Genomic DNA, 16,066 nt, shown 5'->3' on the forward strand with positions numbered 1-16,066 from the left:
AGAGAGGGTCGGTGCTTACAGCCTGAAGTGTGTTCTTGGCGAGCGTGAGTTTCTCCTCACAGTCCAGAGCCATGTTCTGGATCTTGTTGGCTCTCTGAAGCAGCAGCTCTAGCCTGAAAACACACACACAGACACACACAGACACACACAGACACACACAGAGACACACACAGAGACACACAGAGACACACACAGAGACACACACAGAGACACACACACACACACACACACACACACACACACACACACACACACACACACACACACACACACACACACACACACACACACACACACACACACACACACACACACACACACACACACACAGGGGTTATATGCACATGTCCCTGAAAATCACACACCAAGAGTTGCATCAGTGGTTTTCATCTAATTACATGCATCCTGGTCAAAGTAGGCAGTTGACTGGACCTCTGTGTGTGTGCATGTGTGTATTTGTGTGTTCTGTGTGTACCTCTCCACAGCTGGCCGTAGGGCCTTCTCTCTCTCCAGCATCTCCAGTATGAGTTTCCCCCACTCCTCCTCCAGGTCATTGGGATGGAGGCCCTGAGGAAGCTTAACACGACCAAACTCTATCCACACCTGGATACACACACACACACAGGATAAAAATGTACTTAATATCCCACCATGCTTCAGTGCAAGTGCATTAACACACTCCACTGAAAGACATCATTACATCAGAGTTATATTTGAGCGATCATAAGTCGCACCACAGACAAACACTCTGGTAACATCAGCTGAGTGAGAATAAAGGAGGAACTATAATCAGACATCATGAGTTTGTGTTCATTCAAACAATCTGCTGCATTGATAACAGCACGACAGTGCAGATGACTTGGCCTGGGAGAGAAACGTATGACTCAATTCACACAGACACATCCACAACAAAACTCTCTCTCTCTCTCAGTGACATTCACATGACCCCCCCTGAGCTGAACCCCATGATACAAAATGAGCCGTGCACATGGTGCCAAATGTTGGTCACCTTCTCCTCCATCTCTGCACTCTGTTCTCTTTTCCCCCTCACTCGTGTTCTTCTCTTCCTTCCTGCCTCTGTTCATTCTTACCTCCAGCAGTTTGTAGAGGTGTTCGATGTGACCTTTCTCGACCTCCTTTGCGGGGATCTCCGTCTCTTTGAAATGGACGTACTCGTTGTAAAGTGCCTGCAGGAGGAGAGAGACAGGAGCTGCTTATGAGTGTTATGAGGTCAGTATTATCAAAGGCTTTGTTTAAGGTCAAGCACAAAGTCAAAACCTGTTATCAGCAGGTAAAAGCTTTGTAATCACGAGTCTCTCCCTGGGTGCTCATTAGCCAGTTTCTCTCCGGTCATCTCAAGCTACTTCGTTTTCCCTCCTTTTCCCTCAGTCTTCAGACATTATGTCACAGCAGCTTCCTTTATTCTTCCTTTTCCAACATTATGCCTCTCCTCTGCAAACTATTTCCTTTTAATCTGAATGCTTCACTCTCTTTCTCGCTCGCCGAACATCGTCTTTCTGTTGTTCTCCATTTTATTAAACCCCTGGCCTCCCCTCCCTCTGTCCCTCTATTTGTTCTCTGGAGGCTTTACAGAAATTGCCTGTCAGCTTTCTTTTTTCCTGACTGCATGTTGGTGGGACTGAAGAGAATAAGCCGAGGAAACAAAGAAGGAATCTGATTCTCACCACAGCCAGAGAGTGTTTAGAGAAACAGTTTGTATTCATGCTATGTGCAGTCATTTGAATTACAGACTCAAGATAATAAATCTACTGTGTCTGTACAGAGACAATTTTCACACGGTGCTGATACATTCGTTCTGTTTTTGAAGGTAATTTATCCTTTAAACTTGCTATAGAGAGAGAGATTAGAGTCTTTTTCCTCTCTCTGTGCTTATATGAACACAAATGCTGACACTGATTTAACGGAAGTAATGAGAAACTGCATAAGATGAATAAATCAATTTGGGTACTCACCTTGAGTTCCACAGGGTTTTGTGGGAAGTTTTTGTTGGCCATCAGGGCCGTATGCTGGCGGCTCCACTGGAGCAGAGAGGAGAACCTGGACCGATACTCTGACCAGCGCTGGTCCACCTCCTGATGATGGAGAGGAGGAGGAAGGAGAAGGAGGGAAAGACAGACGCAGAGACGTGAATCAGTTATTTCACAGTGGAAACATCATAAATTCACAAATGCTTCAGAAATGCGTTCAGATAGGCTTCATTTTACAAAATGTAAATTTTAGTAAATGACTACAACGCCATTGAAATAACTGCATCATAACTTGGAAGTTCCAGGTCATTACTCATGAAGCTGCACGGCTGACTAACAAACAAAATGGAAAGAACATTTCCTCCGAGAATAAAGTGAAAAATCATTAAACATTTTAAAAAGTGAACATAAGATGAAGCAACAACAGCTGATGCAGTCAGACTGTATCACAGTATACTCTCAACTGTAGTGCATGTTAAGAATGACCCTGAAACTGAGATGCACAAATAACAATGTGAAAAATCTTAATTAATGATGCCTGTAAGACGAAGGAATGCAGAGCAGAGAAACATCCGGCTATAACGAGCTCAAGGTTAGAGCTGGGGAACATGGGTGGAGCAGAGGATGACATACATGTGCGGAGATGCCCTCTCCTCCCTCAGGGATCTTAGGGAAGGCATCATAGATGGAAGAGACGTAGGTGATGACTGATTTCTCATCCGGAGACGGAACATCAACATCTGAGGAGAGAGAGAAATAATGAGAATTAGAGAAAAAAAAACTGAATTTTTTTTTTTTTTTTTTTAAAAACATGAGAAAAGATTTGATTATTTGTTTTTCATATTATCCTGAAATCCTGAAATTTGAATTTTAATGTTTGCAAATCACCTCTGGCTCTGAATTTAAGATAATTTAATGGATAAAATGTCAATAGGCGTAACCATAAAATATTAATATATTAAAAAGTCAAATAAGACAACTACTAGAAGCAAGACAATCTGCAAACATGAAAGAAGTAAAGATGGAAAAAAAAAAATCTGACATTCAAACCACCTGAAACCACATCATCCAGCTACTATTCTTTGGCCAGTTTGAGCTAGCTGATGCTAAGATGTAGCATTAGACAGGAACTATAAAGAATGATCAGTCAAACATTCAACAGTATCCCACTCTTCCAGCTGCTAAACTAGACACAGAGGACTCAAGAGGTCAACACCAGCCACAATGTCACTGCTCACAGGCAATTAACGGCCTGTGGTGAGCGGATTTAAATATGTTTCTGTGGACAAAATACAGAATAAGTACAGATATGCCGAATATAAGATATTAAGGGGAGAGTTTGAACATAAGTAATTTAGTAGTCAGTCACTGGGGTTGGTTGGCATGTTCTTATGTTGGCAGACTTCCAAAATAAAAGCTAGAAATAAACAAGACATAAAAAAAAACTCTGAGCAGCATAAATAATATGTAGTTGTCGACTACAGTTGTTATGTTTCCCAGGATTCAGCCTGATTGGGCAGAGAGTCAGCCGGTCAGTTCGTCCATTCAGATTAACAGTCTCACCCTCAGCGTCCAGCAGTCTGGTCACCCCTAACGACTCAGCGATTTCGAAGGCCTGCTCGAGGTTCTCACGGTTGCTCTGCCGTGACACCATCTCCATGTCGATCAGGTCTGGCCTGGAAAACACACACACACACACACACACACACACACACACACACACACACACACACACACACACACACACACACACAGAGGGGACGTGTTATTCGAGTGGGTGTCGGTCTATCTGCTTATTTCTGCAGTGCGTGTACAACATATACAGTATCTGCAGTGCCTCAGAGAGGGCTGAGCACTCCTCACTTTTTATGCATATACTTGTGAATTCAAAGCAGTTTACAATTACTTGTCAAAAATTGTTGTTGTGGAATTATTTGCATATTTTGTTGAACCACCTTGAGGCCCTGTGTTTCTCTGAGTAATTGTGTGTCAGCATTTAAGGATTTTTACCATTGCAGGCCGTTAAACTCATAGTTTGACTTCGAGGCAGTTGATTGCTGTTGAACTCAATACATTTTATTTGTATCAGGGATAACGGTAAGACACTACAGCCAGTCTTCTCTGAAATCAGACTTTACCACTACTTAATACTAACACAGGTGACACTCTCTCGCCGTTCGTCCTCTAACCTGTATCTGTGCAGCAGAGCGTTGAACATGCGTCCGTCGCTCCAGGATGAGGTGAAGTTGACACAGCGGAGGCCTGGGTAGCCTTCTGTCGCCTGCTGGCTCCATAATAACAGCTTCTCTTTGGCTGTGAGGTCGCCCGACTCGCCGCTCACATAGATCTCTGAAATCTGGAAGGAACGGGCGGAGAAGAGGGGTTACTACTTCCTGTCTCTCACATGGTGCATTCAAATAAAAAATAAAAAATCATAGGAATGAATCATATGCATATTCTGTACTGATGCATTCACACACCAGCACACATGATCCTGTTACACTCACATAAAGACACAACCACAATGATTCGGCAGAAATATGCGACCGCTTTGTCACGTGCCGTCGCTCATCATCAACCTTCAGCATGTGGAACAAAACGTGTCTGAGTTTGATAATGAAACCGAGACGCATGTATTTTTCTACTAATGGAAGTTTTTTCCTATTTACTCACTCCATCATTTCCCGTCTCGTCTGCTCATTAGCTTGTGCCCCCCCCCCCACACACACACTTTGCCTCCTTTCCTTCCTCTCCTTCTGTCTCGTGACTCCCCCTCTCCAACCTCGATCTGTCTCTTCAGTTTTTCCCGTTCTTTCATCTGTTCTGCTTCTGATGCTGATCATTCTGCTCAGCAGTCTCATCCTGCTCCTCCTCTTCATTCACCTCGTCACATTTCCCCCCAGTGCTTTTTCACTGGCAGTGAACTGAATACCACAGAACAGGTCAGACGTATAGGATCTGTCTGTGAAATGACGATTCCTTCCTTGATTCCTCAGCTAGGGACTTCAGCTATGTACTAGCCCCCCAGAAAGGAGCCAAATATTGTTTTGATTTTGCTTTATCTTTGGGTTTTTAGGAGAATTTTTTAGGCAATACTTTATAATTCTTAGGTCTTCTTTGATTCAGCTTGTTGTAGGAAATAGCATTCACCAAATCAGGACTATTCAAAACATTTCGATAATTACTCTCCTGTAATCATTTCAGATTACTAGCTTGTATTATCTTACAACAGATGCCTTTTGGCTGATGCTGGTACACACAGCTCCTGGAAGCACTGTGAAGACATATATATTTACTGAGGGCGAGTCTGAGGGGAAACCAGGCTTCCATGGAGACCGACCGCTTCTTTATCTATGTGTTCTGTTTCTCTGAGCTACACGACCACTTTGGCCATTTTCCCTCCGCGCCCTCCTTCCTCTCAATTTGCTCTCTTTAGGTCCAACGGTCCACAGTGACAAAGGAGGAGTGATGTATATGCAGTAACTGTCAGTGCTTGGCTGCTGCTATTGTCATCAGTATTCTTCTGTCATCCCTCCTTCCCTCACTGACTGTCCTTACACTCCTCCTCCTCTGACCGTCTGTCTGTGTGTCTGTCTGTCGGTGTGTCTCTCTCCCTGCTGCTAATATAGAGCAGTATGAAAGTCCGGTGTGTGCCAGGGGACTGCAGCAACAGCCAAAAAGAAGAGGAGGGGGAGGGAGAGGAGAGGAGATGAAAATGAGTTACAAGGCCGGCAGCAGAGGAGAGGGGGTGACATGCAGCATACTGCATGTAGCAGCTTCACATAAAGTCTTATGGGTTAATATTCCTGTTCATCCAAAGAAAAACATAAATCCCCACATACATGCAGAGACACAGAGCAGAGTCTGCTGTCACACTCCTGATATGCAAACAGCAACTCCAGACAACTACACCCATCTTCTACACATCCATCCCCTCAAGTGTGTGACACAACTTTCAGGTTATCATTCCCACCAGTGTCTCAGTGAGAACACATATCACGAGCAAACAATGATACATATCACAGTGTGTGATTTGAATGGGAATCTGAAAATGTAAATTCTGGTGTGTGTTTCTCTGCAGGACTCAGTGTCTCTGCCTCTACAGGCTCCTTTGCAGAGAAATACAGAGCTTCTAATCCTCCATCTGAATACTGATACAGCAGTCTGTCTGTGTGAGGGCTGCATCTGCACACGGAGCCTACGCTGACTGATGTGCACGTCTTCCATTCGTTTATTCCTTATTTTCAGGTGATTCGAACACACCCTCTGAGATGTTCCAAAGAGGACATATGCTAACTGTTTGAGGAGCTTTTTACTGTATTTCATGGCCTTCTTCCTTTGCAAATGGAGCGTGTTATCACGTGACCAGATTACAGAACCTTGGCAGTGAGATGTGGTTGAAATCTGCCTGAAAAAGCCAGTGAAGCTTGAGTTTTGAACATTTTATCACACGTACATGTTGCAGCGGTCAAGAACAAACCTTCACCATATTCAGGCAGCAGAACAGGGATCTGTTCCTAAATGTAAAAGGTAAATATCACTGCAGAACTGGAAGTGGATTACTGTTATGATCACAACATTTCAAGGATTATACAGTAACACACTGTCCACCTGGTCCAAACACTAGACAGTAACAACAACCAGGAGGTCCATGAGAAAAATCACAAGAAATATCTCCACAGATTAAGAAGGGAACATTTCCATGATAGAAACGTCCTTATAGAATGGATACAGTGTCCTCTGTCTGCCATGCTTTTTCTATAAATGTCACTAAAACAAAAATCTCTTTATTAAAGAGGCGACTCAGCATATTACCTTCAGACACACAAAACACATCAGGGTTCTTCAAACAGATTATTCCTCATGTCACTGTACACGGGACAGAAAACGAAATTCACCATGAACAACACCAAGATGAAAAAAAACACAAAAGCTGCTCTTCGCCACCTTTATATTTGCATAGTGGTTCTTAACTGAGCACAAAGGGAGCTTGGCCTTCTCTGTAAATTCAATAGAGCATGTGGTGCCGTGCAGTAATCCTTGATTGGAACATAATTCATGAGTTCTGGCTTGTTCGAAATCTCCTTCCATTGTTTCAGGTTTTGGTCAACTGTATCTATATTATACTGCAATGACTGAAAATATTGCTGCGACCTCCTTTGATCAAGTGAAGCTGTGTGCTGTATTCCAGTTAGAGATCTTTTTGGGCAGTGTTTCCTTTGGAAACTGGATAAGGCATCATACATCCCCCTCAACAGCCCACTTTGCACAATATCTTTGTTCCTGTATCCCAAGAGAGCAGCTCATGGTTTGTCTCTGCATAGCATTACTGTCAGGGGCATCCTTAAAACCATACGCTCCAAAACTCAGTACAATTTGTCCAACTACTTCTCCCTGGTTGGAAATCATGTGAACTAAGAATCTGTGTAGTCATTACAGCATGTCAACCTAACATCAGATGATTTGCTTGATTAACCTGCTGGTTATTCAGCAAACAAACCGAAAGACCAACTGTTTAATTAACTGAACTGACTCCTCTTTAGCTCTAACTTGTAGCATTAGAACTAATGAGTCATTTAAATATACGCCACTCTACCTTGTGAAATCATTTACTTTTACTTATATCATTAGTGCACTGAGACTAATTTCTGCTAGAGTTCCTGCCTCATTCGATGTGACATTCACATGCACTTCTGCAGACATCAAACTCAGCCATTCAGACAAAACGTGTGAACATGATACATGCTCATTTCCATCCATATAGGCTACACACACAAAAACAGATCACAGCTGTGGTCACATGACATACAGGAGTAAACGGCAGGTGCATGTTTAAAGTCCTGGTTTTAAGACTGAGCACTTTTCTCTGATGATGGTCTGTATGTAACGTGTAAATTCATGGATGATGTGTAAGTATATGTGTGTGTATGCAACTGTTACTGCAGATAATCATAGAGCACACACAGATAAACACACAGTGAGATCAGAGCAGGGTGTTCAGTGCAGCCATGATCCTGTCACAATCATCCATGATCCACTCGCTGCCCCCTGGGGCTCTGGACCAGCCCTCTTTTAAAACATGGCCTCTTTGAAGTTTGTGTGCAGAGGAGGGAGGGAGGGAGGGAGGAGACAACACCGAGGAGGAGGAAAGGAAGAGAAGATAAAAGAAAAGATGGTTCTATTGGCTCTTAAAGAAACTGGTACACAGCGAAAAGGACGGATGGGTGGATGAGGGAAAGATAGACAGATGATGGACGGATGGCCGAATAGCTTCAGACACAGGAGGACGGGTATATGGATAAATTTGAGTGGTGGATTCAGTGTGTGGTAAGAATCCCCTGGAGGCTCAACGAAGCAGCGTCTCACTGATGAATGCGCATTTCAAATCCCTTTTTATGCAGAAAAGGGCCGACACACACACCAACACACACACACACACACACACACACACACACACACACACACACACACACACAGCTGCAACAGGACAGCTGCACTTTAAACTGAACACAGAGACATCCTGACATGTACACAGGAACCCACACAAGACAGGAGTATTGATTATTGGTGAACTAGGGATCTCTGTGGAGCTGGGATCTACAGTATCTGTATGTGTGTGTGTGTGTGTGTGTGTGTGTGTGTGCGCGTTTCTCATGACTCAGCAGCAACTGTGCATCAAATAAGACGCGTAGCACTGAAGACAACCTGACATGACGTCACCAGCTGTGCTTGTCTTTATAATGTGGAGGAAAACTGAGTGAACTATGGCAGCCGCTGTGAAACGCGTCGCTCATCTGTTGCTACTGCAGCAGCTGCAGCAGCTCTTTCATTTTCAAGGTGAAGGAGAAGCTGAAGGGCTGTAAGCTAGCACAAGAACTCACACACTCTAATCATTCCTGCAACTGAGCCCCAGACATCTGATGCAACCCAAACATGACCACACACTGTATAGCACCACACAGGGCTGGACTATAGCTCACTCAGGTCTGTACATGTGTGTATGTAAGCTCTGCAACTCATCACGGTCAAAACTGTCTTCTCAATTTTTGATGCCACTGTAAGTGGGTATCTCTGACGGGATGCTGAGGGGTTCCACTGTGGTTAATAGTTGTAAGTTGACACCAAAAGAAAAGCCCCGGCTCTTTGCCTTTATATTGGACCAGACATCAACAACAACAATCAACAAGCATCAAAGCACCGACAAACTCAGATTTGAGGCCCTGCAGTTTAGCTCGTTTTTGACAGTGCAAAAAGGTTTAAAGATTTTTTTTCTTTTGGATGTAAGTAACATTCTTGTGGGCAGGGGCAGTATTTTTTTTTTCTGGTACCAAACAAAATGTGTCTGTAGCACTTTTTGTTGAGTAAAAAAAAAAAGCTGTCATTAAAAAGTGTTTTTATTGTCTAATCAGATATTTCCACATTAAGATCAGTTTTGCCAGTTTGGGCCTATTTTCTCATCTACAGCTAGACCATATTTTACATTTAAAATCTGGGTCTGAAGTTAAATAAAAAGTAAAGGTATTTATTTTATCAGCACTTTTTTGAATGTATTTAAACTTTATTTTAATGATATTTAGCCCTAACTGCAGGAAGCTTGTAACTAGGCAGAAGACTGCGTAGCAGAAAAACAAAGTGAAGTTTAATGTAGAGAGATTACAGAGTCAATCACACTCAGAATATGATGGCAGTAATGTCAAATGAACCCATCTCACCCTCCTGCTTATCCCCAAATAACCTAAACCTTTTCCAGCCAAAACCACCAAAGCTAGACAGACACAAACACAGACTATTGAACTGATGGGAAATGACAAGTTACTGTTTGCAGGGAACCCTGTCATTTGAAGCAATGACCCTTCTCTCTCTCTCACACTCACACACACACACACACACACACACACACACACACACATACACACACACACACACACACACCCGTCCTGTCTGTCTCTCTCACTCTAACAGACGTCAGGAGAGAGAGAGTGTGTAGTGTGAGGAAAATAACAAGCAATAGAGGGAGACGAAGGAGAGAGAGAGAGGGAGGGGAGGAGGATACTGGGAAAGAAGGATGTAGAGACGGTCTGGGCTGCGTTGATTAGCCTCCAGGGACAGAGGCGGAAAGAATGGAGAGACGCATAGTGCCTTTCTTGAGCTGATAACAACAAAAAAAAAAACACACACACACACACACACACACACACACACACACACACACACACACACACACACACACACACACACACACACACACACATAACCTTTCATCACCACAAACATGGTGCACGAATGACAACAAAGGCAGCCTTCAAAAAGCCACACTCATACAAACAGAGCAGTGAATGCCTCTCCTGGCTCTAAAGACCACTGGTTTGAAACGCGGGATCCTGACAGCCCCACCAGAACAGGTTTAAAGTCTCGAGTGCTCAATTTGAAGCAAAACAATCCAAGTACACCAATGCCTCATAGACTCCACTCTCACCTCAGACAATCCTCAACTCCTGGAAACAAAGTCTTAGAAAAAGCTGTGGTCAGTGCATGTGGGTCTATCAGGACCAGACACCAGGAATCAAAACACTGTGGATGTCAGGAACTGGGCTGCAACTTCCATTCTTTTCACTCCTGATTAATCTGTCAAGTATTTTTATTGTGAAAATGATCAAGTCTAAACCCAGAGATGTCCAATTTATGATAATAAAAAATCTCACACTTGCGAATGCTTATTATTTTCTTTACTAAATGACTTATATGGTTAATGCATCACCAGAAGTGTTGTTGTGTTGATGTTTTCAACCTTTATTTGTTTCAAGGTCAAGCAGACCGGGGGGTGGCAACCTCTGGATTAATCAACTAATTGTTGTGGCAAACTTCAAGACGGATAAAGATCTAAGAGGAAGCTGGATAAAGGATTTGATGAGTGGATGACAGGACACAAACCTGTGGCAGGTATTTCACAGCTGCCTGTTGCTGCAGCGACTGAGGACTCTCCATCATGGAGTCCAGCCTCTCTGACGAGCTGCTGGTCAGCCCTCCCCAGTCTGTCTGACTGGGGGTGGTACCCGCTGTTTCTGGAGAGGTCAGCGGCAGGTCGCTGGCGTATCCCGACTCCAAGAGAGATGACCTCTCCTGCGCTCGAGATGGGGAGTCCAACCTGAACCCCTTGACACCCGTAGTCTCCTGAACCTGCAGTTCAGTAAAGGACAGTGGGGTTTCACCGGCAGCCATCTTGGCTCTACTCTTGTCCTCCTCAGACAGCAGGACTTTGAGAATATTTCCTGTGAGTGGAGACGGGACAGGAGGCTCTTTACGCACCTCCACTTCACTGTCACTTTCGCCCTTCCACAATGGAGAGCCATAGTCACTGGGGTACATGGTCCTCACCACGCAGAGTTTACCGTCCACCTCTCGGATATGGACCACACCTTTGCGCTCCCGATCTGTCGGTGTCTGCACCGGCCCTAATGTCCCTTCTGATCCTGCCTTTACCCCTACATCCCCCTTTTCGTCTTTCTCTGCTCTCCCTTTGTCTTTTTTCTCCTTCTTCTGCCGGAGGATCCAAGGTTTCTCTAGGACCCCTTGGACTTTCTCCCGAACACGACAGACCCTCCCTCCGCCTGGAGTGGTGCTGCCCAGGGCTGGGGCTGTGTTGACTGGGGTGGTTGTTGTGGTTTGGCTCGGGATGCTGGAGACATCTATGATTGCGCTGACAGTGTCTTCCTCCCCTGGAAGGCAGAAGACCCCTCTCCAGGCTGGGCTGGGATTAGGGGACACTTCAAGTATTCTGCTGCCCAAAAAGCCCCCAACACTGGCACTGGTAGAGCCGGGGGAGAGAGTATTGCTGTGCAGATTCATTTTGGAATGAGTTAACAGGGTGTCAGGCACTGATATCAGAGTCCTCGCTCTGTTGCTAAAATCTGAATCTCCTGCCTCTACACTTGTGTGTTTCTCCTCCTCGTCCTCATCGTCTTCCTCTCTGTCATCAGGCTCATGGCCTCTTTGTTGCTCGTAGTCGTCCTTCTCTCCCTCCCCTTTCCTGACCCTTTTGCCCTTGTGCTTGAGCCTGAAACGTAGACGCTTCTTTGGTGAAAGTGGGGGGGCTCCACCGAGTTCCCCCTCCCGAGGAGGCCTGACACAACCCATGGAGTTCCCCATGTCTTTGATGCTGACAGAGAACAGAGTATAAAACAGGAACTACAGGCAGTTAATCCATGGTAGAGGCCAAATGACTGCTCCTTGAGGTTTGAGCATTTATTCCAGGTGCTTGAGATTAAAACCCCACCCCTCGAAAAAAAGACACAGGACAGGAAATGTTTAGATAGACTGACAAGTGGCTGACAGCTCCCTCATCAACCTGACAGCTGTGAGTAATGTGAAGCTAGGATGAGCAGGTTTATCTCCGTTTCCCATGGCACCATCTTAAATACAACCTGGTGAATAGAAACAGTAAAACAAGGGGGGGGCAGTATGTACACGAGCAGCTGGCTGATTTACTTGGTCTGTTTTCTGTATCCCAGAAGACTTGTGGTCGCAGTCAAGGACACGAGGACACAGTTGTGTCAGCAGAGCAACATTAGGAGGGAAAATAAATTTGTTTGGGGTCAGCTGTTGATTTATCACCAGGCTCCTGGCAGGTGAACTGTTACCTGATGTAAGGCGATGTGTCAGGCAGGATGATGAGTGTGGTAGAGAGAAAAATGCAGCGCAGTCCAGTGCTATTCAGCCCATTAGTGCTTCACACACACTGCATGTGTGTGACATGGGAACAAAGTGTTAAAGTCTGCGTGTGTTTGTCCTGCAGGATTTCTGGTTGGTGTTGGAGTCAGTGGCAGTCTCATGATCATTATTCAGTGATGTGAGAGAAACAACACGTCGGATCCTTTTTCCATCCTCCATAAACCACAAAGAAAATGAAGTGGGTTCCAGGTGCCGCTGTAATCCAGGAGCTCTATCTACACTCAGATATAGCAGCTATCTGAGCTCATGCATTAATGATGCCTCTCTCCTACTGTGGTAATGTTATTGCAGTGCAAGAGGAGAGAAGTACGATCAGTAACTGAAGTCAGCCCCACAACAGAGATCAGCAGGAATCCTCTCTGTCACGGTGCTGGTAGTGGAAGTCGTATTAAAGGCGAGGCTGTCGATATCTCTCGTAGTGACGGCGAGCTCGGTGTCTCATTCTGCCGAGGCAGCACGGCATCCAGATTGGTTGTGGGTGAGAGATAGTGTGCAGTCAGCCAATGCTGCCACAGACTGCTGGGAGATTCAGCCAATATTCCGACAGCTTGTTAAATACTCGATCAGAGCATCAGCTTCCCGCCCCAATGCGTCTCCTTATCATCCTCCCACGGTTTCTGCTGCTCATTGAGCTGGTGTCTCATGTGACGTGTCAATCCTTCCGGCATGTGTGTGTTCCTCCTCTGTTGTTGTCAATATGTTGGGATCCAAAATCACTGGCGTTAATTTCTCCCGCTGACGAGACTGGCAGGAGAGTGCAGTCAGATACCTGTGGAGTCATCAGGCATCGTAGTCCAGAAAACCTTTAGCAGGGTGCCGGTCTAAATCTGGAGGCAGATAAATTGAGGCAGACTCCACCTTAAGCTCCCCAGACACCTCAACATCACACCAGACTGAAGATCCCCCCCCCCCAAACACCTTGATGTCAGACTCCCTGAGGACCAGAGTTGGCTTGGAATTGTGTTCCAGTACTGTCCAATCCTAAAGCTCCTGTGTCCTGGTGTCAGTCTGCCAGTTACTCAGACAAGCTTCCCCTCCATCAGGTGGTGCAGTGCGACGATGCAACAGCCTGACAAAATCCACAGTTTGCAGGAGGTGGGGGGTATTTAGACCATGACAGGCTGGGGAAAGAGGCTCTCGTTCTTCTTCTCCTCTCTGGTGCCTTTTTGGCTCTTAATAGCTCCTCACAACCACTAGATCCAATTAGAAGGAGGCATCTGGGATAGGATCTGGAACTAGACTCTGAGGAAGAGCAATGGAGGAAGAGACAGGTCCACAGTTGGCTTCGCTAAGGTCTCGTCAAGATCCAGTTCTAGTAGCAGACCTACTTCACGAACGGATGTGTATCTGGAACAGAGCCAAAGGGATTCAATGTCCAGCGAAAGGCAATCCCAAACCCAGAAGGTTAGGACGAGAGGGTCCGCGCTCCATGTCCCCCTTAAAAAACAAAGACATGCAGGGAGCAGAGACAAGAGCACAGGGCGTCTCCGGCTAGAAAAAGAGAAAGAGGCTCCATCTGACAAGCATGGCTGGATTGATCCGATTGATACGGTGCAGGAAACAGAAACTGCAAGTGTGTGGCCGTCCAGCAGAGAGTACGAGTGTGTGTTTGAGCCTGCGAGGTTAGGCAGTCCCCTGGTCAGCTGTGTGAGCCCTTCTGTATACGTGTCCACGAGTGTGTCTTGTCCTGCTGTGCGTTTTTGGTGTGAGGCCTGCTGATCCGGGGGAAGCCGGGAGCTCCAGTGACAGCAGGCAGCCTGGATCTGTCTCTCCTCTGGCTGGCTGCGCTCCTCTGCTTTATCCCTGGCTCGCAGACGCCGGCAGAGAGAGAGAAAAGCTTTTATCTCCCGCCTGCTGCAGCTTCACACTCTCTTCTGCTCGATCTCTCACTCTCACAATCCACCCCTCCCTCCTTGGCTCTCCTCCTCCTCCTATCCGCTTCCTCATTACTCCTACCTCTCTCTCTCTCTCTCTAGCTCTCTCTCTTGGCTGTTAGTGAGCAGCTTTCTATGCCACAAACACACATGCACACACACTTGACCCAAAAGCTTCCTTGAATGACAGGCTGCAACAGGAGTGGAGAAAAAAAACAGTGTTTAAATCTAAATCAGACTGTAGCATCACTGCAACTTAAATGAGGGTAAGCGCTTGAATCGGTTTCTCTCCATCTGCCAATCAGGGTATAGGTTATGAATGGAGAGGGGTGGGGTGAGAAGGAGAGGCGCCGGGAGAAGGAAGGAGCGAAGGAAGAGATTTGAGGGAATTAAGAGAAAGTTGAAAAGGACTGAAGAAAAACAGGAGGGGATGGATGGTGGCTGTGAAAGGATCAAGAGCTGGGAGAGAGCGGGAAATTAGAGAGTTCTTTATACCTTTTATGCAGAGGTAGCTTAGCTTTCAGTATCACTTGTTGTATTAGGTCACTGCAGGCAATGTTGAAAATCAATGAGAAGGACTGTTTGTTTATTGATTTCTGCATCAATGTGATGAAGCACCTGGATGTTACAGGCATCTAATCCACTGGATTAACCAAAAATAAACCTCGTCCATCTGATTATTTAATCCTTAAATGGTCAGTGCTGCAATGATTACTGATGGATGGATCGTCAAGGAAATGTCAAACATATTCTGCTTCCAGCAACTTAAATGTGGGAAATTGTGATTTTTACTATTTTCTGACAAGGTCAACATTAGCTTCAGTCCTATTGGATACTGCGATATGACATACACATAGCACATACCATAGCATACGTGGAGCACAGTAATGTAAAGAGTAAACATCTAAAAACTGTCCTCCTGCACCTCTGCTGTCATGAAGAGTCTCTATACATACATACACAAGCTCAAAGCATGGCAGTAACACTGCAGGAGAGGAGGACCCACACCACTTTGCATACACACAATGTTTAATGTATAGCAAATATTTTCAGAGACAGAAATGGATGGACACCACTAACAAGCAGCAGTGGTCTCGAGCGGTGAACGCCGCAGTAATCCATCTTCTCTCATTAACCCAAAGCGCCAAAAGGAACCAACACACACAAACACACATGGAACAGGCAGGAACCAATGGGAAAACAGCACTAATCAAGTCCCCCGAGGCTTTCATCCCTTCACTGTGGCTACACGCCATCATGAGCTGTGGTAATCAGACGGCAACCTTCGACTGAACCCGGTGTCACAGACGCTGCATGTTGGGCGATGAGAAGCTCTTTAGATCGTATATCTAGAAGCTCTCTTGTCAATAATGTGACTGAAGCGCAGTGACTGATCTTGATATTCTAAAGACCATAATTCAGGCTCCATCTGCACTCAGAGTCGCTTTAACATGTTGAACCTTCTTAAATCCCAAA

General features: G+C 45.4%; 1 protein-coding gene across 17 annotated transcripts in view; it reads right to left on the reverse strand.

Annotated features, from left to right (window-relative positions):
* macf1a (microtubule actin crosslinking factor 1a) overlaps positions 1–16,066 on the reverse strand; it is a 233,585-nt gene that overhangs the window by 101,059 nt on the left and 116,460 nt on the right. For 9 of the 17 annotated variants that reach the window (XM_056400190.1, XM_056400193.1, XM_056400191.1 and 6 more), the window contains 7 exons: positions 4,178–4,344; positions 3,552–3,664; positions 2,622–2,728; positions 1,974–2,093; positions 1,092–1,187; positions 476–603; positions 20–113 (listed from right to left, as the gene is read on the reverse strand). In XM_056400190.1, coding sequence (XP_056256165.1) covers positions 20–113; positions 476–603; positions 1,092–1,187; positions 1,974–2,093; positions 2,622–2,728; positions 3,552–3,664; positions 4,178–4,344 — 825 coding nt within the window. Of the gene's footprint in view, positions 1–19; positions 114–475; positions 604–1,091; positions 1,188–1,973; positions 2,094–2,621; positions 2,729–3,551; positions 3,665–4,177; positions 4,345–10,919; positions 14,593–16,066 lie in introns of those variants that run through there. The other 8 variants (XM_056400178.1, XM_056400182.1, XM_056400177.1 and 5 more) reach the window with 3 other exon arrangements.

The sequence above is a fragment of the Seriola aureovittata genome, chromosome 16, assembly GCF_021018895.1.
Source record: "Seriola aureovittata isolate HTS-2021-v1 ecotype China chromosome 16, ASM2101889v1, whole genome shotgun sequence".
NCBI classification, from domain to species: Eukaryota; Metazoa; Chordata; class Actinopteri; order Carangiformes; family Carangidae; genus Seriola; species Seriola aureovittata.